Source organism: Scyliorhinus canicula, chromosome 16 (assembly GCF_902713615.1).
Source record: "Scyliorhinus canicula chromosome 16, sScyCan1.1, whole genome shotgun sequence".
NCBI lineage: Eukaryota > Metazoa > Chordata > Chondrichthyes > Carcharhiniformes > Scyliorhinidae > Scyliorhinus > Scyliorhinus canicula.
The window spans coordinates 81,452,834-81,478,266 of record NC_052161.1 but is presented as its reverse complement, the minus strand read 5'-3'; the positions used below and the strand labels follow the sequence as shown (position 1 = coordinate 81,478,266).

The 25,433-nt window shown below is 46.5% G+C and overlaps 1 protein-coding gene across 4 annotated transcripts in view; it reads left to right on the top strand.

The window, feature by feature from the left end:
- ddx21 (DEAD (Asp-Glu-Ala-Asp) box helicase 21) overlaps window positions 1–17,805 on the top strand; it is a 133,141-nt gene extending 115,336 nt beyond the window's left edge. For 3 of the 4 annotated variants that reach the window (XM_038774010.1, XM_038774008.1, XM_038774011.1), the window contains 4 exons: window positions 5,590–5,749; window positions 10,139–10,273; window positions 16,427–16,471; window positions 17,383–17,805. In XM_038774010.1, coding sequence (XP_038629938.1) covers window positions 5,590–5,749; window positions 10,139–10,273; window positions 16,427–16,471; window positions 17,383–17,568 — 526 coding nt within the window. In that variant the 3' untranslated portion in view covers window positions 17,569–17,805. The remainder of the gene's footprint in view (window positions 1–5,589; window positions 5,750–10,138; window positions 10,274–16,426; window positions 16,472–17,382) is intronic. The other variant, XM_038774009.1, reaches the window with a different exon arrangement.
- Window positions 17,806–25,433: the final 7,628 nt, after the last annotated feature.

Genomic DNA, 25,433 nt, shown 5'->3' with positions numbered 1-25,433 from the left:
AGCAATCTTATCACCCGTTATCTCTTTGAATAACGGAGCAGGCCCGATGGGCTGAACGGTCTACTGTTCCTACGTCATGATGGCCGATTGCACTAAAAAAAATCCCGGCTTCCCACAAGGAGCAGGAGGGGCTCTGAATATTGCGTGTAATTCTGGTTACCTCACTACCAGAAAATGTGGAGGCTTTGGAGAGGAGGTTTACCAGGATGTTGCATGGTTTGGAGGGTGCGAGCCATGTAGAGAGGCTGAATAGACTCTGACTGTTTTCATTAGAAAGACGGAGGTTGAAGGGTGACGTGATGTAGGTCCACAAGATTGAGAGGTGTGGATGGGCAGGTACTCTTTCCCAGGGTGGAGGGGTCAGTCACCAGGGGGCATAGGTTTAAGGTCCATGGGGCAAAGTTTAGAGGAGATGTGCGAGGCAGGTTTTTTACGCAGAGGGTGGAGAGTGCTTGGAACGCGTTGCCAGGGGAGGTTGTGGAAGCAGATACATTAACAGCGATCAGAAAGCATTGTGATAAATACATGGATAGAATGGGTGTAGGGGATACAGCACTAGGAAGTGCTGAGGATTTTGGCCACGGTTGGTATCATGACTGGTACAAGCTTGGAGGGCCGTAAAGCCGTCCTGGCGAGGTGGGATGGTCTCCCTCTGTCACTGGCGGGTTGGGTGCAGGCGGTTAAAATGAATGTGTTGCCGCGATTTCTGTTTATTTTTCAATGCCTAAAGTATTTTTTCAGGGAGATTGGATTACCTCGTTTATATGGGATGGGAAGGTGGCCAGAGTGAGGAAGGTGCTGCTACAGAGGGGAAGGCAGGCAGGGGGTTTGGGTCTCCCGAACCTGATGTACTACTACTGGGCGGCGAATGTCGAGAAGATGCGGAGCTGGGTCAGAGGGGTTGATTCCCAGTGGGTCAGAATGGAGAAGAGTTTGTGCAGGGGGTCGGGGCTGAAAGCACTAGCAACGGCCCCGCTCCCGATAGCTCCGGGGAAATACTCAGGGAGTCCGGTAATAATAGCCTCATTGAAAATCTGGAGGCAGTTTCGCCAACACTTCGGGTTGGGGGCAGGGTCAAGGGAAATGCCGATTCGGGAGAACCACAGATTTGTGCCAGGGAGGTGGGACAGAAGCTTTCGGAAATGGGAAGAGAAGGGGATTAAGACCCTAAAAGATTTGTTTCTTCGGGGTCGATTTGCAGGATTGAGGGAGCTGGAAGCGAAGTATGGGCTGGAGCAGGGAGAAGTGTTTAGGTATATGCAGGTTCGGGACTTTGCCAGGAAGGAGATACAGAGCTTCCCGGAGGAACCGGCCTCCACGTTGTTGGAGGAGGTGCTGGCAGCAAGTGGACTGGAGAAGGGGACAGTGTCAGCGGTATACGGAGCAATGTTGGAAAAGGTAAGGCACCACTGGAGTGGATCAAAGCAAAGTGGGAGGAAGAATTGGGAGAGGTTATAGAGGAGGGGGTCTGGTGTGAGGTGCTCCGGAGAGTGAATGCCTCCACCTCGTGTGCGAAGTTGGTGCTGATACAGCTGAAGGTGGTGTACAGGGCACACCTCATGAGGGCAAGGATGAGCCGATTCTTTGAAGGGGTAGAAGATTTGTGTGAACGTTGCGAGGTGGGGGGGGGGGGGCTAATCACGGTCATATGTTTTGGTCCTGTCCAAAGCTTGGGGAGTACTGGAAGGAGGTGTTTAGGGTAATTCCCAAGGTGGTGCATGTGAAGTTGGACCCGGGTCCCCGGGAGGCCATATTCGGGGTGTCGGATCAGCCAGGGTTGGAAACGGGTGCGGAGGCAGATAGCATAGCCTGAAGGCGGATCCTGCTGGGATGCAGAGCGGCCTCTCCTCCCTGTGCCCTGGCCTAGCGAGGGGACCTGTTGGAATACTTGATCCTTGAGAAGGTTAAGTTCGAACTGAGGGGTTCTACAAGTCATGGGCACTATGTATTATGCACTTTCAAGAACTGGATAACATCGAACATTAGTTGGGGGGGGGGGGGGGGGGGGGGAAGGGTGGGTGGGGGGAGGGGGGCTGTGTATGTTGAAGATGGCTATGGGTAATCCCTGATTCCTTTTTTTTCTCTTTGTAATTTGTTTATGTTAACATGCGGGCTGATGTCTGGGCATGGTGGGAGGATGGGATTGTTGTTACTGTTATGGGGTTTGAGATTTTTGTTGTTGGTTATTGATTGTTGTTGGGTGTAAATTCGGGAGAAAAGTTGTGTGAAAGGAGAATAAAAATATATTTTTTTAAAGCCTTGGAGAGCCGAAGGGCCTGTTCCTGTGCTGGTTTGTTCATTTGGAAAGTGCTTAAAATCAAATACTATCAATTACTCTATGGCCCTTTCCTGCTACTCGTTAGTACAGAATATAGCCCTTGTAAACCGTAAAACAAAGACCGTACAAACTCTAAGCAATTAAAGTAGTAAATACTTAGCTGACCGTAACCACCTAATCAGCTGCTCCCACTTGTGCCGCGTCATTTGAAATACGGCATCACCACGAGAGCTCCAAATTCTAAGCCAGCACTGATTTCTCACTGAATTTTTGTGCTGTTTTCAATCTCTGTGCTCAGTCCCATGCTCCTTTTATCAACCCACCTTCTCTTGTACTCTTTGTGAATTCCCAGCTTCTCTCATGCTCTTTGAACGCCCGGCTCCTCACGTGCTCGATGTGAACTCCCAGCTCCTGTCGCACTCTGCGGGTGGGTGGGGGGGCGCATAAGCCATATAAATACAAGAGTACATAGAATACATAAAAATACATAGGTTGCGAATCCTGCGGAAAGTTAACTCGCCTCCTGACTCCCCAAATCTTGTTATGGCTATCTCAACCAGCCAGTTGACAAAAGACCTTTAGTTACATCTAGATAGACACGGTCAGCAGATACATAGAACGCCACCACCTGGAAGTTTCCCTCCAAACTACACACCATCCTGACTCGCTGTTTTTTGTTGCTGTTGCTGGGTCAAAAACTGGGAACTCTCTCCCTAACAGCACTCTCGGTGTACCTACATGACATGGACTGCAGCGTTTCAAGAAGGCAACTCACCACCCAGTTGGGGGTGTGCAATAAATTCTGGCCATGCCATTGGCGCCCGCATCCCATGGACTAATTAAATAAGAGGTTTTTTTGGTCGCACAGAACTTCCTTATTGCTGAAAAAATACATTTTGTCAACGCTTTTAGTATGCACTCATCAGGACAATTCACAGGAATACCAATGGCGGGAAACAATTTTATACAATGTTAAATAGAATCATAGAATTTACAGTGCCATTTGGTCCATCGAGTACACCAACCCTTGGAAAGAGCACCCTAACTAAGCCCACCCCTCCACCCTATCCCAGTAACCCCACTTAACCTTTTTAGACACTAAGGGCAATTTTAGCATGGCCAATCCACCTAACCCACACGTCTTTGGACTGTGGGAGGAAACCCACGCTGACACAGGGAGAACGTGCAGCCTCTGCACAGACAGTGACCCAAGCCAGGAATTGAACCGTGGACCCTGGAGCTATGAAGTAACTGTGCTGCCCCGTTACGACCCCCTAGGCTAGTGCACAGTCAATTCCAGCCTCACTTGACCCGTAGTTTAAATAAGTCCTAGAAAATCATGCAAAGTCTTTGGCCCTTAGCTGTCCAATAACAATGTCAGCAAGTTTGTATATTTAAACACAATTAAGTTTATGAATGACAACTATACTTTAATATGCAGCAAATATAATAGGTTAACTGTTATTTAATTGCAATCCCCCTCACCGACTTAAACTCTCCCCACCCCAATAATGAAAGGGACACAAGTCTTTGTTTCACATTGTCTTATAGCATACCTTAGAGTCATGGACGTACACCGCATGAAAGCAGGCTGTTCGGCCCAACCTGTCCATGTCGGCCAGTTTTTACCACTAAGCTAGCCCCAAATGCCCGCATTTGGCCCATCTCCCTCTATACCCAGTTTTCCCATATAACTGTCTAAATGCTTTTTAAAAGTCAAAATTGTACCCACCTCTAGTAGATCAGCTCATTCCAGACACTTACTATCCTCTGAAAAAATCACTGTATCCCCACCTTAAACTGTGCCCTCTAGGCTTGGGGAAAAGATGTTGACTATCTACCTTATCTATGCCCCTAATTATTTGATAGACCTCTATCAAATCACCCATAAACCTTCTATGCTCCAGGGGAAAACGTCCCAGTCTTTCCAACCTCTCAACTCAAACCATCAAGTCCGGTAGCATCCTAGTAAATCTTTTCTGCACTCTTTCTCGTTTAATAATGTCCTTTCTATAATAGGGTGACCAGAACTGTACATGGCATTCCAGGTGTGGCCTTACTAATGTCTTGTACAAGACGTCCCAACCCCTGTATTGAATATTCTTATCAATGAAACCAAGCATGCCAAATGACAACGGGCAGCACGGTAGCATAGTGGTTAGCACAGTTGCTTCACAGCACCAGGGTCCCAGGTGCGATTCCTGGCTTGGGTCACTGTCGGTGCGGAGTCTGCACGTTCCCCCCTTGTCTGCGTGGGTTTCCTCCGGATTCCTCCCACAGTCCAAAGACGTGCAGGTTAGTTGCATTGGCCATGATAAATTGCCCTAAGTGTCCAAAAAGCTAGGTGGGGTTACGGGGACAGGGTAGAGATGTGGGTTAAGTAGGGTGCTCTTTCCAAGGGCCGGTGCAGACTCGATGGGCCGAATGGCCTCCTTCTGCACTGTAAATTCTATGACCTTACTTAAATTTAAGCTTTCAATTTGGGGGTTTCACTGTACATTAATTCTGTCTCTGCAGTTTCAGAAATACAGCAGTTTTTCTGGAGCGAACAAGGGAGAGAGAGCAGATGCTTCCCTATTCAAACTGCAGGATTCAAACTGGCTCTTTGAAAATCAGCCCACTCAGGCAGGACCCAATCACTGCCTTTTACCAACAGAATGTGACCTTTAGCCTACCAGCCAACCAATCGAACTGAGTCCCAACGATCTCCTAGGTGCTGAAAATTCTGAGTTCTGCTGTCCAATGCTAGCACAGTGTACAATGTTATAACTTTTGAGTTCCACATTTCCCCTGCTCTATATGTCCATTAAGCATCCATGGATAAAAATAGTAACAACAAAAGTAAAGAAAGGAGAAATAAGGGAATTAATAGGAAGGGCCCTGACAGCAGTTTGAGAAGAGAGTATTGATTGCTAAGTGAACTCTGTTTGGTAGCGGCATTGCCATGGAGATTGCACCAGTTAATTGCAACTGATAGTTAACTGCCGAGCATAGCATTGTTTGAAAATTTAAACCAGGACCTTGACTCTGGGTAAGATCTTGCGCTGAGGAATAAACCAGTGAATGGCTATCATTGCTTGGTTTAGCTGAAACCGGCACAGTGTGTATTCATTTACATACAATGTGACTGCAAGACAAAAAGCTTTAATACAAAAAAAGTAAATGACTAGTTTTGGGGAAATGGGTTTTTCGTGGGTGGTGGAGAAGTGGGACTCCACTGGGGTAAAGTATTGATTAGTGAATGAGTAAGAAAACTAGAGTCAGAATCAGTGAGATCCACTAGCCAAGTGTTTTGTCTTTGTGTTTGAAAGGTGTATGGATTCCATTCCGGCAGCAGCAATTGAACGTTTCCGTTCCGCTGCAGAAAACTTGATTGAGCAGCGAGGAGCATCGGAGGCGTTGGCTGCTGCATTGGCACACATCTCTGGGGCACGGAGCATTGAACAGCGTTCCCTTCTTAACTCCGATGCGGTAAGCATTACTGCAGCTGCATGAAGCTCATTCCTCACTGTGGCAAACAGCTCCTTCAGGGCATGGTAACAGGTTCATTAATCACACAGCTATATTGGAGATGGTTGTCTCACTTAGGGGCTGTCATCAGGGTGTGTCACTGCCCCTATCACACCACAAGACTAGGAAAGAAGAATATAAAGCCGATTTCAACTCCAGTCCTTCGCCTAAATATGTTGCTGGGCTTTGATCTATCCACAAGCTCTCCACAACTCTGTAATCGCAAACTAATCCCACTGGTTCCTGCACTGCACCATGACCCTGCAGTGGAAGGCCACCTCTTGCTGATCCTTGCTTAGCTTCGGTCATTATGTCTACTCACTGTGAGATAAACTCATTAATGTTGAAACTGAAAATTACATGTGATGTTACATCAATGAAATTAAATAAGAACATAAGAACTAGGAGCAGGAGTAGGCCATCTGGCCCCTCGAGCCTGCTCCGCCATTCAATTAGATCATGGCTGATCTTTTGTGGACTCAGCTCCACTTTCCGGCCCGAACACCATAACCTTTAATCCCTTTATTCTTCAAAAAACTATCTATCTTTACCTTTAAAAACATGTAATGAAGGAGCCTCAACTGCTTCACTGGGCAAGGAATTCCATAGATTCACAACCCTTTGGGTGAAGAAGTTCCTCCTAAACTCAGTCCTAAATCTACTTCCCCTTATTTTGAGGCTATGTCCCCTAGTTCTGCTGTCACCCGCCAGTGGAAACAACCTGCCCGCATCTATCCTATCTATTCCCTTCATAATTTTAAATGTTTCTATAAGATCCCCCCCCTCATCCTTCTAAATTCCAACGAGTACAGTCCCAGTCTACTCAACCTCTCCTCATAATCCAATCCCTTCAGCTCTGGGATTAACCTAGTGAATCTCCTCTGCACACCCTCCAGCGCCAGTACGTCCTTTCTCAAGTAAGGAGACCAAAACTGAACACAATACTCCAGGTGTGGCCGCACTAACACCTTATACAATTGCAACATAACCTCCCTAGTCTTGAACTCCATCCCTCTAGCAATGAAGAACAAAATTCCATTTGCCTTCTTAATCACCTGTTGCACTTGTAAACCAACCTTCTGTGACTCATGCACTAGCACACCCAAGTCTCTCTGAACAGCGGCATGCTTTAATATTTTATCGTTTAAATAATAATCCCATTTGCTGTTATTCCTACCAAAATGGATAACCTCACATTTGTCAACATTGTATTCCATCTGCCAGACCCGAGCCCATTCACTTAACCTATCCAAATCCCTCTGCAGACTTCCAGTATCCTCTGCACTTTTCGCTTTACCACTCATCTTAGTGTCATCTGCAAACTTGGACACATTGCCCTTGGTCCCCAACTCCAAATCATCTATGTAAATTGTGAACAATTGTGGGCCCAACACGGATCCCTGAGGGACACCACTAGCTACTGATTGCCAACCAGAGAAACACCCATTTATCCCAACTCTTTGCTTTCTATTAATTAACCAATCCTCTATCCATGCTACTACTTTACCCTTAATGCCATGCATCTTTATCTTATGCAGCAACCTTTTGTGTGGCACCTTGTCAAAGGCTTTCTGGAAATCCAGATATACCACATCCATCGGCTCCCCGTTATCTACTGCACTGGTAATGTCCTCAAAAAATTCCACTAAATTAGTTAGGCATGACCTGCCTTTAACGAACCCATGCTGCGTCTGCCCAATGGGACAATTTCTATCCAGATGCCTCGCTATTTCTTCCTTGATGATAGATTCCAGCATCTTCCCTATTACCGAAGTTAAGCTCACTGGCCTATAATTTCCTGCTTTCTGCCTACCTCCTTTTTTAAACAGTGCGCCACGTTTGCTAATTTCCAATCCACCGGGACCACCCCAGAGTCTAGTGAATTTCGGTAAATTATCACTAGTGCATCTGCAATTTCCCTAGCCATCTCTTTTAGCACTCTGGGATGCATTCCATCAGGGCCAGGAGACTTGTCTACCTTTAGCCCCATTAGCTTGCCCATCACTCCCTCCTTAGTGATAACAATCCTCTCAAGGTCCTCACCTGTCATAGCCTCATTTCTATCAGTCGCTGGCATGTTATTTGTGTCTTCCACTGTGAAGACCGACCCAAAAAACCTGTTCAGTTCCTCAGCCATTTCCTCATTTCCCATTATTAAAACTCCCTTCTCATCCTCTAAAGGACCAATATTTACCTTAGCCACTCTTTTTTGTCTTATATATTTGTAAAAACTTTTACTGTCTGTTTTTATATTCTGAGCAAGTTTACCTTCATACTCTATCTTACTCTTCTTTATAGCTTTTTTAGTAGCTTTCTGTTGCCTCCTAAAAATTTCCCAGTCCTCTAATCTCCCAGCAATCTTTGCCACTTTATATGCTTTTTCCTTCAATTTGATACTCTCCCTTATTTCCTTAGATATCCACGGTCGATTTTCCCTCTTTCTTCCGTCCTTCCTTTTTGTTGGTATAAACCTTTGCTGAGCACTGTGAAAAATCGCTTGGAAGGTTCTCCACTGTTCCTCAACTGTTCCACCATAAAGTCTTAGCTCCCAGTCTACCTTAGCTAGTTCTTCTCTCATCCCCTTGTAATCTCCTTTGTTTAAACACAAAACACTAGTATTTGATTTTACTTTCTCACCCTCCATCTGTATTTTAAATTCCACCATATTGTGATCGCTCCTTCCGAGAGGAGATAAGGTTTTACAACTGATCCATGCTGCTCTTTGTTCTCACTGTGAACCCTTCTGCCATTTTCGTTCATTTCTACTTATAAGCATATCTATCCTTGTTCAATTTTTCCTGATGGGCAGAATGTTTTAGTTCTAATACTAGACTAATACTAATCTAATACTAGATTAATGATTAATGATTAGGGGGCAGCAGGGTAGCATGGTGGTTAGCATAAATGCTTCACAGCTCCAGGGTCCCAGGTTCGATTCCCGGCTGGGTCACTGTCTGTGTGGAGTCTGCACGTCCTCCCCCTGTGTGCGTGGGTTTCCTCCGGGTGCTCCGGTTTCCTCCCACAGTCCAAAGATGTGCGGGTTAGGTGGATTGGCCATGCTAAATTGCCCGTAGTGTCCTAATAAAAGTAAGGTTATGGGGGGGGGTTGTTGGGTTACGGGTATAGGGTGGATACGTGGGTTTGAGTAGGGTGATCATGGCTCGGCACAACATTGAGGGCCGAAGGGCCTGTTCTGTGCTGTACTGTTCTATCTATGTAATACCATTCCTGGAAATCATTTTTGTACCTGCTCCAATGCTTCCATGTCCTTTTTACAGCATTACATTGCATGGAGACCTAAACTGTGTGCTCACTACACCAAAGAATGGAGTAAGCAAAGTTCTATACAAGTGTGACACACTTGTTTTCTTTGAATAAACAGAAAATGCTGTGAAAGAGAAAGAGTCAACATTTCGAGTCCAGTTCTGAAGAAGTCAAATAGGCAGAGATTTTCTAACACTTTGTTTTTTCTTTTGACTTCTGTCTCTCATACAAATGAACCCCAGTACCACTGTTTTTATTTTTTCTAGTGTTGCCAATTTCCATCAATATTTTGTGATGCAAATTACCCCCTTATTCCACCTATAAAAATGTACCACCTCATGCTCACCCTATACTAAAATCTATTATCCATTCTGCATTTTTGTTAATCTCATGTATTTTGTCAGGGTTTTCTTCAATATTAATTATACTTCTAACCAAATGTTGATCTTGTTTGCACTTCGGATTCCCAAATTATTTATTTATTTATTTATTTATAAATTTAGAGTACCCAATTAATTTTTCCAATTAAGGAGCAATTTAGTGTGGCCAATCCACCTAACCGCACATCTTTGGGTTGTGGGGGCGAAACCCACGCAAGCACAGAGAGAATGTGCAAACTCCACACGGACAATGACCCAGAGCCGGGATCGAACCTGGGACCTCGGCGCTGTGAGACAGCAGGGCTAACCCACTGCGCCACCATGCTGCCAATTCCCAAATCATTTATGCAAATGGTGAACACTGCTGGTCCCAGTACCAACCCTTGTAACCACCTATCACTAGTTTGACAAACTTTAACATTTGAAAACCTTTAACAACCTCAATTTCTGTATTTGTTTTCGACAATTTGCAATCCATTCTGTTTCCTGTGCTGTGACTGTGTGCACTCTGACCTCATATGGTCTATCATATGGTGCCTTATCAAAAGTCTTTTGAAAATCCAAAATGAGAAACTATCTTGAATAAAATTCCAACCTATTTCTGACATATTCAAACCAAAAATGATTGTTTGCTCGTATTTGATGTGTGTCGCTATGTTTGTTTACCTTCATTAACTTGAAGATTAACACACACATTCTGTCTCAGGGATATACAACAATGGTGTTGGCTTGTTCAACAGAGCTGCACAGTATCAGTTATGCTTGGCAAGGGCTAAAAGAACAGCTGGGAGAGGCAGTGGAAAACAAAGTGAAGAGGATGCGGTTCCTGAAGGGTAAAATGGTATGTTGGCAATGTACAGGTAATGTGACACTGTTGTACTCTTGAAATCTATAGCTACAAGCTGGACCAAGCGTCGTTGACTCCCTACAGTACAGATTGAGGCCAATCAGCCGATCGAGTCTGCACTGACCCTTCGAGAGTGCACCTACCTATGTCCACTTCCGCGCACAATTCCCTGTATCCAGAAAATGGAAAAATGGCCAAGCAGTTCAGTTCTTCTATTACGTATAGAATCTGTCCTGATTTAATTTCAGGGGCCTGGACCTTTGGAAAGGACTGTTTCTGTTCAAAGTATTTTAATTCAAATGTTTAACATTTTTGGAACTACAAACCCAACGCCACTGCCATCTTCACCCCCAACATGCCATTTACCCTTTAGGAATCTCATCCTCTTCACTTTGTTTTCCACTGCCTCTCCCAGCTGTCCTTTCAGCCCTTGACAGCAAACAGATTCTCCAAAATGTAAGATAAACAAACCCCAACTGTGATGGAACCTCTCACCTGCCCCTTTCAGAGTAAATTTCACCTTCTCCAAATACAGGAACTCCAATAGATCTCCCAGCCACGCCGAGGCACAGGCTGGAGAAGATGACCTTCACCCCAACAGAACCCGCTTCTGAGCAATCAATGAGGCGAAGGTTAAAACATCTGCCTCTGCAGCTCCAGCAGGTCTGACACCCGAATATGGTCTCCAGGTGACCCGGCTCCAAATCCACTTGCAAGACCTCAGACATGGTGCTGAAAAGTGACCCCTGAAATTACTCCAACATATGAACACGATTGGCTGAGCCCCTCCCACACCACTCGCTATCTTCTACCCCCTCAAACAGCCGGCTCATCCTCCCCTTTGTTAAGTGCACTCTGTGCACCACTTTTAATTGAATGCACACGAGGCCGAGGCGTTAATCTTTCACACCATAGTCCTTCCTCCAGCCCCATTCCCAACTCTTCCTCCCAATTTGCCTCAATCCCTCCCATGGACTCCATGTCCTTCTCCATAATCCTACCGTAGATCATTGCAACAATCCCATCCCACACCCCACCCCACCGCCTGCCCACTGACAGCACCTCCTCCAACAACAAGGAGGAAAGTGCCATCAGAAACTTCAGGAAAATTCCACTCCTGTATGCACATGAAGTCCTACTCCCGCTGGAGCCCGTTCTTCACCCCCAACTCTTCCAAGCTTACGAACCATCCTCAAAACCTTCATCTCTTTCACCCCTTTTTCCTCCCATCCCCAGAACTCTGCATCCATCCTCCCTGGCTCAACCCCATGATTCCCACTTCGGCATCACCCTCGAACCTTCCCCAAACTTGGAAGTGCTGTCGGAATTTCTCCCAAGCCTTCAGTGTAGCTGCCATCACAGAACTGCCCAAGTACTTCCCTGGGACGAATGGTGGCGGTGCCGTTGCCAGCACCCGCAACCCTGACCCTTTACAAGAACCCATCTACGTCCAAACCCACAAAGCCTCCTTTCTCTACTCTAGCCCTGCACCTTCTCTGCATCGCTGCCCAGTAATAGTGTAGCAAGTTCGGAAGGGCCAGTCCCGCGCCATCTGCACCCCTAAAATATATACAATGAGTTGTCGCTACCCAGAATGGCAACCCTCTTACTCCCACCCGTGCACCTGGAGAAGACACCACAAAATATTCGCTCTTCCCTAAATTTAACTTGTATCCCGAAAATGCCCCAAATTTCCTTAGCGTCCCCATTATGTCCCTCACTGAGTCTGGGTCCGTGATGTATAGCAGCAGATTGTCCGTGTGCAGAGGCACCCTGTGTTCCAGCAACCCCTCCCCTTCCATAGGCCAAGGGCCTAATCGCCAACGCAAACAGAAGGGGGGACATGGGGCATCCCTGCTTTGTTTCCGGAAATAGTGGAAAGCACCCCGAATTCATAACGTTCGTCCACACACATGCTGTCCGATCCTTTGTATAACAATTTCATCCATGCCACAAACTTAGGCCCAATCCCAAACTTCTCCAGCATCGTAAACCAATAACTCCACTCTGTCAAACTCTTCCGCATCTAATGCCACCGCCTGCTCCCTTAAGCATCACTTTCAGCCATCGCACATTCGACGGCAGCTACCTGCCCTTGACAATGCTCCAGCCTCACCCCCAACACCTCGCCCAATATCTTAGCATCCACATTCAGGCAAGAAATGGGCTGCTCCCTACTGGATCTTCACCTTTTGGAGTAGTAATGAGATGGGTGCCTGTCTCATTGTCTTCAGAAATACTCCTCTTACCATCGCGTCTTCAAACATTTCCACCATCAGTGGTGCCAACTTATCATTAAATGTTTCATAAAATTCCACATCCTGCCCCGGTGACTTGCCCTGGCTGCATTTCATATTGCTGCCTGCACTTCCTCTGCCCCCATTGGTTCCTCCAATGTGGCCCTCTCTTCCTCTCCCGCCTCTGGACACTCCAGAAATTCCATCTCCGACGCATGTTCCAGAGGCTCCAATTTATACAAACCACTATAAAAGTCCTCACGCACCTTATTCACCAACCCACCTGTTCCATCCCTAATCCGCACAATCTCACATGCTGCTGCCCACTAACAATCAACTGTCCTCACCATACTCCTAAACGACCCTCCTCGCTCACTTTAACTGTCGAATCGCCCTCCCGATGGCTAGAAGATCAAACTTAGCCTGCAACTCCTTCCTCCTCACCAACAGTCCTGGCTCCGGTACCTGCAAAATCTATCAACCACTGCCATTCCTCCCAAACCACCAATGACGAAACTTCCCCCATTTTGGTTGATGTCCTCAATGACTTTCCCCATCTTAATGCAAAAATTTGGGTCTGTCAACAAATCCACATCCAACCTCCACGCCGACCTCTGAGCTGAACCCTTCTCCCAAGACCACATCCACCCAGTGCAGGGTATGGTCCAACAAGGAGGAAAGTGCCATCAGAAACAAGCGATCGCCGAATACTCTGCCTTTTTAAATCCAGCTAGCAGCGCCTTCCGCACCACAAAAAAGTAAATCCTTGAATACACTTCATGCACCGGTGAAAAAACGGATACTCCCTATCCCGCGGATGTAAAAACCTTCATGGATCTGCCCCTCCCATCTTCTTCATGAACCCAGCCAACACTTTTGCGACCCGAAGGGACCAGCGAGCGTGGCTGCGACCTATCCACCATCGGGGATACCCACCTCCAATTAAACCCCCAAACCAAAATAACCATAAATCCCCACCCAAACGTGTTACACAAAACAGTTGACTATACCCGCCGTAACGGGAAAATACACAAAGGAAAAAAACATCAAAATCCAAGTTCTGTCCATTCCCAGCCCTTCTGCCTTCACAAACGTCTCTGCCACCATCACGCAGTCGTAGTCACTGCCATTGTGTGAGACTCTTAGCTTCGCCGGGTAGACTACACCAAACCGCACATTACGTTTATACAACACCACCTTAGCCGACCGAAAGCCACCTGTCTCCTTGCCAGCTCCGTTGTCAAGTCCCGGTATATTGTTGCCTCACAGCGCCGAGGTCCCAGATTCTCTCCCAGTTCTTCTCCCTGTGTTTGCGTGGGTTTCATCCCCACAAATGTGCAGGGTAGGTGGATTGGCCACGCTAAATTGCCCCTTAATTGGAGAAAATTAATTGGGTACTCCAAACTCATTTTATAAAAAGTCTCGGTATATACTATTTCCATCCCACCCCATCTGCTCTGCCCACCTCTGCACCTTCTCCTTCATTTGGAAACTGTGAAAGCAGACAATCACAGCTCTCAGCAGTTCGTTTGTCCTCCGTTTCGGCCAGAGCGACGGGTAGGCCCTGTCCAATTCGTACTGGGAGGGATCCTCCCCATCCCATACAACTTCGCCAGTATCTCGGTGAATTACTCCGGCCTCCACCCCCTCAGGCACATCCGTGATCCTTAAATTTCACATTCATAAAACATAGAATTTACAGTGCAGAAAAGGCCATTTGGCCCATCAAGCCTGCACCGGCCCTTGGAAAGAGCACCCCACTTAAGCCCACAACTCCGTCCCATACCCGTAACCCAGTAACCCCATGCAACCCGGTTGCAAGGGCAGCACGGTAGCATAGTGGTTAGCACAAATGCTTCACAGCTCCAGGTTCGATTCCCGGCTTGGGTTACTGTCTCTGTGAAATGAAATGAAATGAAAATCGCTTATTGTCACAAGTAGGCTTCAATGAAGTTACTGTGAAAAGCCCCTAGTCGCCACATTCCGGCGCCTGTTCGGGGAGGCTGTTACGGGAATCGAACCATGCTGCTGGCCTGCCTGGGTCTGCTTTCAAAGCCAGCGATTTAGCCCAGTGTGCTAAACAGCCCCTGGACGTGGAGTCTGCACGTTCTCCCCGTGTGTGCGTGGGTTTCCTCTGGTGGTGGAGACTTTCCTGGTGGTGGACTTTCCTTCCACAGTCCAAAGATGTGCAGGTTAGGTGGATTGGCCATGCTAAATTGCCCTTAGGGTCCAAATTGCCCTTGGTGTTAGGTGGGGTTACTGGGTTATGGGGATAGGGTGGAGGTATGGGCTTGGGTAGGGTGCTCTTTCCAAGAGTGCAGACTCGATGGGCCGAATGGCCTCCTTCTGCACTGTAAATTCTATGAAACCCCTTTAGATACTAATGGCAATTTTGCATGGCCAATCCACCTAACCTGCACGTCTTTGGACTGTGGGAGGAAACCGAAGCACCCGGAGGAAACCCACGCAGACATGAGGAGAACGTGCAGACTCCGCACAGACAGTGACCCAAGCTGGGAATCGAACCTTGGACACTGGCGCTGTGAAGCGACAATGCTAACCACTATGCTATCGTGCTGCCCATGCATTTTTTTTTTTAAATTTAGAGTACCCAATTAGTTTTTCCAATTAAGGGGCAATTTAGCGTGGCCAACCCACCTATCCTACACATCTTTGGGTTGTGGGGGTGAGACCCACCCAGACACGGGGAGAATGTGCAAACTCCTCACGGACAGTGACCCAGGGCCGGGATTCGAACCCGGATCCTCAGCGCCGTAGGCAGCAATGCTAACCACTGTGCCCCTGTGCTGCCCATTCATAACCTGTTCTCCACGTCTTCTACTTGGGCTCTGAGCTCTCTGTTCGTCTCTGCCACCTTCTGCAGCTCCTTACTCATTGAGGTGATCTGGTCACTAGGCCGTGACAATGCCTCCTCCACCCACTTCATTTTCTTTCCTTGCTCCCTCACCGTTGTCCAGTCTTCATCAACTCCTCTCATTGGGGCAAGGGTCTCACCCACCCACTCCGTCTGATGCCTTTCAAAATATTTTGAGATCAACCCCACAAATTCCCCAGCCATCACTTCAGCCATCTTTTCCACCAGGTGGCCTCCTTCCACCCGCTATCTTTATACCTGCAGCACTTCTTGCCACGCTTGGTGGTGGACTTTCATTCACTGCCTTATTCCCTGGATTCTTTTTTCCGATTTTTGTCATATAAATGCGTCAGACCAACCCAAAGCTTCTCACAAAAAAAATTCACAAAACCGGTTGCAAAGAGTGGAAAAAAGACTACTCTGGCAGGAGCCACCAAACATGCAACCTCCACCTACATGCCGCAACCGGATGTCTGTGTCTTGGCACTTTAAGGTAAATCTCAGACATGAGCCCAGTACAGTGCTTAGTGACTGCATGTGGATGACAATTTTAACATGCTTCCCAAATCAGGGCTAAAATGGGACTTTTCCAGGTGCTGGAAGGCAACTGCATAGACTGGGCTTTCTGCTGCATTCCCCATATGTTTATCTCCCAAGATTTATCAATCCGACCCTGGCTGATATTTGCCCTATTTGTCCTTGTATTACCAGTTCTGAGATTTGGGTGGTTTTCCGTTACCATTAAAATTTGTGTCGTATGTTCAACCTTTTGAATAAACCTCTACTGCTTTCAAAAATTAAGATCAAGCGAGCTTTTGCCCTTTTGCTCCACGGGAGGTTTCTGTCCTCCCTGAGCTCGCCTTAGGCTTTCAAAAATTGTAATATTAATTTTAGGCGTAAGTTTAATTGGAAAATTTACTCAGCTCTGGCATTCTTTCAGAATGCAGAAGCAGCCAAATTTAAACTGTCATCTTGCATAAATGTCCCACCTGCTCAGTGTGATGGAATGGGCTAACTATGAATCTCCTTGTTTAGGGTGTGTGTTTCGATATTCCTGAAGATTCTCTGGAAGTCTTGAAGGTACATTCATCTTTCTGTATGTTAATTGTTGATTTGTAGTTTTCTATTGACACAATTATCATTAAGCAATGTGCCTCAGCATTTCTCTCCTGGCAGATTCTTCTCCACAAAACAGGAAAAGGCTGGTCAAACCTCATTTCTCTCATACCTTAACGCTCCATTGAAGTAAATCCTTTCAATACTGTAACTGTCCCATTAAAAATTAGATTTTCCTGGTATCTCTGGCCCAAGCAGGGTACTGTCCCTAGTGTCATGTGAGTGTCCCTTTAAGAAAGGTTTAGTCTCTTATCATGTGACTTGTAGCAGATTGGGTTGATGCTGTGAGTTCCCGTTTCAGTTTGACTGCTTTGGACTGCAGAAGGAGAAAGAAGTGTTTTCTCTGTTTTCATTTTAAAAGCCAATGAAAAGCACAGTGGGTGTGGCAAACTGCCTTGGTAATTTTTTTAATAGTTGCTTTCTGGAAGGAATTTGAAACTGCTGGTTGAAACTGGATCAGAATCTCAGGGACAGGACCAGTCCCATTCAAGTGAGAATACAGCGTGTTGGGCCACGCCCTCGAAAAGGGGTTTTGGTTTAATTGGATTTTGTTATTGAATTGACAACTAAGGGAGAATTCATTAAGTGTGTTGTAGATAGATTACTGTAGCTGTGTGGTGTCTTTTTTTGTAATTGATGGAAATTCTTGCTGTGTTTATACACGTTAACTACATTCTTAGAATGAACCTTATTTTGATTAAAGTGTCTGGGAAGTCTGATGAATCGAACCTGCAGTCGAGGCTTTTGTGCTCATCCTAGCCAAATTCAACTTAAAGGTTGTAGGTCAGATGAACTTCATAATACACTGGAGTTTCTACCCCTGGCCCATAACACTAGTGAATATCCATATATTAACCTTGTTGTGTTGTTTACAGGGAAGCTGGCATGACACTCGTCGCTGGCAGCTCACTGTAGCGACTAAGTTACCAGAACTGGAGGATCAAAGATGGGATGGAGGGTCCAGATTCAGGAAGCATTCCTTCAACAGAGGAGGAGGATTCAACAGGAGTCAGAACGGCAGAGGCATGAAGAGAAATTTCAATAGATCTTTCGCCTGGTAATGGTGTGAACAGACACGTGCCAAACCTCGCACTTTTATACAACACATCTGACTATGTCCCAGTTACTGATTTAACAGCTGCACTGGGCTGTGTTTGAAGGACCTGTGCATTTATCACATTATTTTAAATGCACAGAACACTTGCTGGAATTAGTGGGTAACAGCTGACTTGTAATCAAGGGATCATGTATTTGGATGGATGGTTACAGAAAAATTAAAAAGTATTCCTTTAACTTTGGAGACTGAATATTTGTTAATTTGTAGAAACACTAACCATTTATCTTCTTAAGTGCAGACAATAGGAGGGAGTTGCTACGTCTTACTCCAGTGCTTGATGCATGGGCCAGAAGTAAAAGAGTACGCCATGCTATCAAGGGACACCACAACTGAACTCAGTGCTCAAATTGCTACACCCTCTTAGCAGCAGTGGTGTGTGAGTGATTAGGAACAAGATTATTCTCTCCTCACTTCTGCTAAGGCCACTCTCTAGCTTAGAAATCAGCTAATTGAGTAGAGCCTTGGGAATTGGACTTGAGGAAATTGTGGTGGGTCTGGCTGCCCTCTGTTGTATGGTGTATTTCTTAGTTTTCCTGGGGAGGGTGTGATTGTGGGGGGTGTCTTGTCTATTTTACTGCCCAGTGTACTCTGCTGACTGCAATCTTAAGCATTGGCAGTCAACCCTTGATCAAGTATCTTAATTCAATCACTTTCCTGTCTTGTAAAACTTTGGTGTTGAGTTTGGATAATATTGTTTGCTGAACTGTTGAAGGAAATTACCTTTATGCTGCCATGTTCTCGAATTCACAGAAAAATTGGCCAATCTCTTATTCGCAATAAACTCTTAAGGTCCTCTCCCTCTTTTGATTATTCCAGCACAATTGACCTTTTACAAATCCATGCTGCCTCCTTAAATAACACAAATCTAAACAAATGCCTGTTTTTTTTTTCTTGTTTCTTAAACCTTTACCTACTACTGATAAAGTAACCGGCTTGCACCTTTTCTTGGGTGTTGCATTTGAATGTTGGAAGATTATGGCAAGGCCATTCGCTGTCTCTATCACCAGTTCTTTCAGAAATTAGGGATGTAAACCATGACTTATCCAATCTGAGAATAGCCAGCATTTCCAGTACATCCTCCCTCCTCCGTTTTCACCCCATCCATTTCACCTTACCATGACGAATCTGACCAGGACCTTGGTTTTATTTGAACGATACTGCCAAGTGCCTGGAGGAGCAGTGTAATGAGAGACCCCAGTACACAAGTGTTCCAGACATCACATGCTGCCGAATGTCTGATCTAACCATCTTGAAGGTAGGTATGCACACATTGTAAACCAAAATGAAACAATTCTGGGACTTGGAACAGTAGTTGCAGGTGGTGGATGTAAATGAGTCTGACCAAGGACAAGGAGCTACTGTTTCTGGGATTCTGCACCTTCATTCAGTTGCAAAATGATTGAGTCACGGGAGAGTTAAAATGCGCAACTTGCAACAATATAGCAACTTTAATGGAGCGAAATGTGGCAAGGAGCATGAGTGGGAACCAAACCGTAATTAGCATTCAGCTAATGGTGATATTCAGATATGATTAAAGCTTAGTTAAAGAAGTAGGTTTTATGGAATGCCAAAGAGTTAGCGAGAATGCTGGAGTTTGGGGTCTGTCTCTGACTTCAAGGAGCAGGAGTAGACCATTCAGCCCTCAAGCTGCTCCGCCATTTAATAAGATCATGGCTGATGTGACAGTAACCTTGAATCTGCCAATCCGTCTACCCCCAATAACCTATTACCCCCTTGCCGACCAAGAATCCATCCCCCTCTACCTTAAAAATGTTCAAAGACTGCTTCCACTACCTTTTCAGAAAGTGTTCTAAAGAATTGTGACACTCGCCGGGGGGGGGGGGGGGGGGGGGAGGATGCCACCTCATCTCCATTTTAAATGTTATGTTATAATTCACCGACTGACCAAAAGAGTTTCAGTATATGTGAATGTATCATGTGACCTATGACTGATTGGGAAGCTGGGGAGAGAAGTTGCTTGTGCATGTTTGTAGTTATTCATCTGTTTTGTATATAGTTGTTCCATGGTTAATGTTAAATCGTTTATAGCTTTAGCTACAAATGTTATTGTAATATAAATCAGGCCATCCAACAAAACCTAGATGGTGCCAGAGCTAGATGGTATTAAGCACTGAGGGGGGAAAAAGCCTGCCACAAGGTCCACAGAGATTTGAAAATTTTACAGACTGGCCGAAGTAACAAGTCGTTGAAGCCACCAATGAGTTAGATTTCATGATAATCTGGACAGCAACTGGCATGTGTTTAAACAACTTAACCCATTTATTACTGCAGTAAATTCAGGAGATTAATCACATAAGGTAGTGATGCTCATAACAACGGCAGAGCCCGAAGGAATTGCTGTGTTTCATATGTTTAAATTTGCTAAGATGAAGATAGTAAAGATTTTAACAAAGGTTTGTTGCACATTGTACTCCCAGAAAGAAGGAAATTCATGAACACTATGTGTTTAGATCACATTTACAGAAGAGATCATTTTTAGATCACATTTACAGATCATTCCATCACTGATTTAGAGTTAAAAGCTAAAACCTGTAGTTTTTCTGGGTTGGAATCTTCCATGATTTGGGACCAGATTGTGTTTGATGTAAATGAAAATAAGCTGAGGGAATTGGAGCTGTCCTTGGAACAACAGGTTCACGAGCTAAAAACACAGCATTCTAAAATGTTTCTCTGTAATGGCGGGGTCTTCTTGGAAGAAAGCACTCCGGTTGCCGCCCTTTTTCCAAAAAGGCAATACTTCCAAAAAAAGGCAGGAAAGTTCCTGTAACTCCTCGAGCAGCAACAAACGGGTTAAAGATCAGGATGAAGCATTTCTGTGTAAAAGATGTGGTCAAAGACACAAATCAACGGAGCGCCCTGAATTGATACATTTTGTTCCAGTTGCAAAGGGAAAAAAAATCACTTTGCTCAGAATTGTTACTCTAAGCTCAACCCCAGATCAGTCAGCACAGTGGAAGACAGTCTCCAGTGACAAAACATTGGTTCTTGGAATAATAACAGAGAAGAATAATTTATTGGAGACATCAAAAAATTCTCCAGCACTTAAAAAATAATTGCGGTTGATGAGGATAAATGGCTGCTACCACTTGATATGGTACGATGACGTTAGACACGGGTGCCAAATCCAATTTAATCAGTATGACTGATTTTTAAAATTCAGCCAGTTAGAAGGAATCACAAAATATCTGAGAGATTATAATGGTTCAAGCATTAAATTATTTGATTTATTATTGTCACATGTATTAATATACAGTGAAAAGTATTGTTTCTTGCATGCTGTACAAACAATACATACCGTACATATGGAAGGAAGGAGATACTGCAGAATATAATGTTACAGTTATAGAACATAGAAAAGCAACAACCAATAACAGAACAGCAATAACAGTAAGTATATACAACAGTGGAGATAATGATAGTAATAGAACAGTAGAACAATAGTGAACATATGTACAACAGCCTTACGTAGCCATGTGTGAATGGCTCACCACAACGGGTGCTCCCCTGGGTGACAGATCGTCGTGCAGGGTCCGGAGTCGGTCCACTTGTGCACTGGCACATGTACCTCGGAATAGGGCATCGGGGGGGCTTGTTGAGCTTACCAGGGTGACACAAAATCTCGTAATTGTAGGTGGTAATCCAGCAGAGGGCAGTAGAGTGGAACTACTGATTGGCTGTTCCGGGGAAATTTGCATACGTGCGGTGCGGTCAACGTAATTTTAAGGTGTACCTGTGCAAGAGACCCAAGGTGTTCAAGTGAAGGCAAGCAGAGGGCAGTACAGCGGAGCTACTGATTGGCTGTTCCGGGGAAATTTGCATATGTGCAGTGCCGTCAGCGTAATTTTAAGGTGTACCTGTGCAAGAGACCGAGGTGTTCAAGTGAAGGCAAGCATCCAGCAGAGGGCAGTACAGCGGAGCTACTGATTGGCTGTTCTGGGGAAGTTTGCATACGTGCAGTGCGGTCAGCGTAATTTAAAGGTGATTTGTGGAGGGGCAGTTGTCAAGTGACAGTTAAACCCGAAACACTTCCTCAGTGTTTCCCCCCCTGCCCCCTCCTCTAACCAAAAAAAACAACCGCGGTCGTTGGGAAGCGGGAGCGGCCTCCGGATTTTCGGCGGGAGCAGGGGCCTGTCGTGAAGGTGAGTGAGTGCCTTTAAATTTGCTTACCTTTCAGCGGGAGCAACCTCTCGATTTTCGGTGGGAGCAGGGGCCTGATGTGAAGGTGAGTGAGTGCCTTTAAATTTGCTTACCTTTCAATGGAAGCGGCCTCCATATTTTTGGCGGGAGCAGAGGCCCGTCAGGAAGGTGAGTGAGTGCCTTTAAATTTGCTTACATTTCAGCGGGAGCGGCCTCCGGATTTTCGGCGGGAGCACGGGCCTGTCGGGAAGGTGAGTACCTGTATACAAGTCGGGCGGTTGCTAAACCCGAGACACTACACTTGGAGTGTCCCCCACCCTTTCACCTCCTCTAACCTATGGGGTTGAGGGAATATCAGGTAAGCTCTTCCTTTCTTTTTCTTGTTTTTTATCTAGAGGGATGCCGTCAGTGTCCCTGCTGATTTCATCTGTGGGAAGTGCACCCAACTCCTCAAAAACCGTGTTAGGGAACTGGAGCTGGATGAACTTCAGATCATTCAGGAGGCAGAGGTGGTCATAGATAGAAGCTTCAGGGAGGTAGTTACGCCAAAGAATAAAGATAGATGGGTGATGGTGAGAGGGGCTGGGGGGAAGCAGTCAGTACAGGGATCCCCTGTGGTCATTCCCCTTAGTAACAGGTATACCGCTTTGGATACTGTTGGGGGGGGGGGGGACTTACCAGGGGTCAGCCATGGGGTACAGGTCTCTGACACAGAGCCTGTCCCTGTTGCTCAGAAGGGAAGGGGGGAGAGGAGAAGAACATTAGTCATTGGAGACTCCATAGTTAGGGGGATAGATAGGAGATTCTGTGGGAACGAGAGAAACTCGCGTGTTGGTGTGTTGTCTCCCAGGTGCCAGGGTCCGCAATGTCTTGGATCGTGTTTTCGGGATCCTTAAGGGGGAGGGGGAGCAGCCCCAAGTCGTGGTCCACATAGGTACCAATGACATAGGTAGGGATAGGGATGTAAAGCAGGAATTCAGGGAGCTAGGGTGGACCAGAGGGGTACTAATATCCTGGGGGGGGGGGGGGGGGGGGGTTTGCTAATGCTCTTCGGGAGGGTTTAAACCCTCCCGAAGAGCATTAGCAAATACCTGGGAACCTGAATTGTAGCTCCAGTACACAAGAAGCTGAGACTAGTGAGGTCATGAGTAAGGTTTCAAAGTTGCAGGAGTGTACCAGCAGGAAGGAAGGTGGTTTAAAGTGTGTCTACTTCAATGCCAGGAGCATCCGGAATAAGGTGGGTGAGCCTGCGGCATGGGTTAGTACCTGGGACTTCGATGTTGTGGCCATTTCGGAGACATGGATAGAGCAGGGACAGGAATGGTTGTTGCAGGTGCCGGGGTTTAGATATTTCAGTAAGCTCAGGGAAGGTGGTAAGAGAGGGGGAGGGGTGGCATTGCTAGTCATTACGGTGGCTGAGAGGACATTTGATGAGGACTCAAATCCTGAGGTAGTATGGGCTGAGTTAAACGGGAAAGGAGAGGTCACCCTGTTAGGGCTTTTCTATTGGCCTCTGAAAAGTTCCAGAGATGATTCTGGAGAGGAGCGAAAGTAACAGGGTAGTTGTTATGGGGGACTTTAACTTTCCAAATATTGACTGGAAACACTATAGTTCAAGTTCTTTAGATGGGTCTGTTTTTGTCCAATGTGTGCAAGAGGGTTTCCTGATGCAGTATGTAGATAGGCCAACGAGAGGCGAGGCCGTATTGGATTTGGTACTAGGTAATGAACCAGGACAGGTATTAGATTTGGAGGTAGGTGAGCACTTTGGTGATTGTGACCACAATTCGATTACGTTTACTTTAGCGATAGAACGGGGTAGGTATACACCGCAAGGCAAGAGTCATATCTGGGGGAAAGGCAATTATGATGCGATGAGGCAAGACTTAGGATGCATCGGCTGGAGAGGAAAACTGCAGGGGATGGACACAATGGAAATGTGGAGCATGTTCAAGGAACAGCGACTGCGTGTCCTTGGTAAGTATGTACCTGTTAGGCAGGGAGGAAGTGGTCGAGCGAGGGAACCATGGGTTACTAAAGCAGTTGAAACACTTGTCAAGAGGAAGAAGGAGGCTTATGTAATGATGAGACGTGATGGTTCAGTTAGGGCGCTTGAGAGTTACAAGTTAGCTAGGAAGGCTCTTAAGAGAGAGCTAAGAAGAGCCAAGCGAGGACATGAGAAGTCTTTGGCAGGTAGGATCAAGGATAACCCTAAAGCTTTCTATAGATATATCAGGAATAAAAGAATGACTAAGGTAAGAGTAGGGCCAGTCAAGGACAGTCGTGGGAAGTTGTGTGTGGAGTCCGAGGAGATAGGAGGTGCTAAATGAGTATTTTTCGTCTGTATTCACACAGGAAAAAGATGATGTTGTAGAGGAGAATACTGAGATACAGGCTACTAGACTAGAAGGGCTTGAGGTTCATGAGGAGGAGGTGTTAGCGATTCTGGAAAGTGTGAAAATAGATAAGTCCCCTGGGCCGTATGGGATTTATCCTAGGATTCTCTGGGAATCTAGGGAGGAGATTGCTGAGCCTTTGGGCGCGATTCTCCGCAAATGCGGCGAATCGTAAAGGCAGCCGTGAAACTGGCCGTGTTTCACGGCAGCCTCCGCGCCCCCTCCCGGGACCTGATTCTGTGCCCCGGGCAGGACTAGCAGCGGGGCCCCGTAAAGCACGGCATCGCAGCCTTAGCGACCGGCGCTACGTCCGTGCGCCAAGCGTTACGCCGGCTGAAGCGCACGATGACGTCAGCCGCGCATGTGCGGGTTGGACGGCTCCAACCCGCACATGCGCGGGGCCGTCATCTCCCTCGGCCGCCCCGCGGACTGATCCTGCAGTGCGGCGGAGGGAGAAAGAATGCGTCCGTTACGGACGCAGTGCCCGCGATCGGTGCGCGCCGATCGCGGGCCCATGCCCTCCTTGGCACGGCCGTGTCAATCGGGGCCCTGGATGCCCAGAACGGGCATGTTGCGGCCGTTTTTACGGCGGCAGCAAGCAGGTGTGTTTGCTGCCGTAAAAACGGCCGTAAAGGCCTGGGAACTCGGCCCATCGGCCTGGGGAGAATCGCTGTTCGCCGTAAAAAACGGCGAGCAGCGATTCGTGTCGTGGGGCGGCCGTGGGGGGGGGGGGGGGGGGGAGAATAGCAGGAGGGCGTGAAAAATGTCGGGGACGTCCTCTCGCTATTTTCCGACCCATCGTGGTCAGCGGAGAATCGCGCCCTTTGGCTTTGATCTTTAAGTCATCTTTGTCTACAGGAATAGTGCCAGAAGACTGGAGGATAACAAATGTTGTCCCCTTGTTCAAGAAGGGGAGTAGAGATAACCCCGGTAACTATAGACCAGTGAGCCTTACTTATGTTGTGGGAAAAGTCTTGGAAAGGTTTATAAGAGATAGGATGTATAATCATCTGGAAAGGAATAATTAGATTAGAGATAGTCAACATGGTTTTGTGAAGGGTAGGTCGTGCCTCACAAACCTCATTGAGTTCTTTGAGAAGGTGACCAAACAGCTGGACGAGGGTAAAGCAGTTGATGTGGTGTACATGGATCTGTTTTGGGGCCACTGCTGTTTGTCATTTTTATAAATGACCTGGAGGAGGGCATAGAAGGATGGGTGAGTAAATTTGCAGATGACACTAAAGTCGGTGGAGTT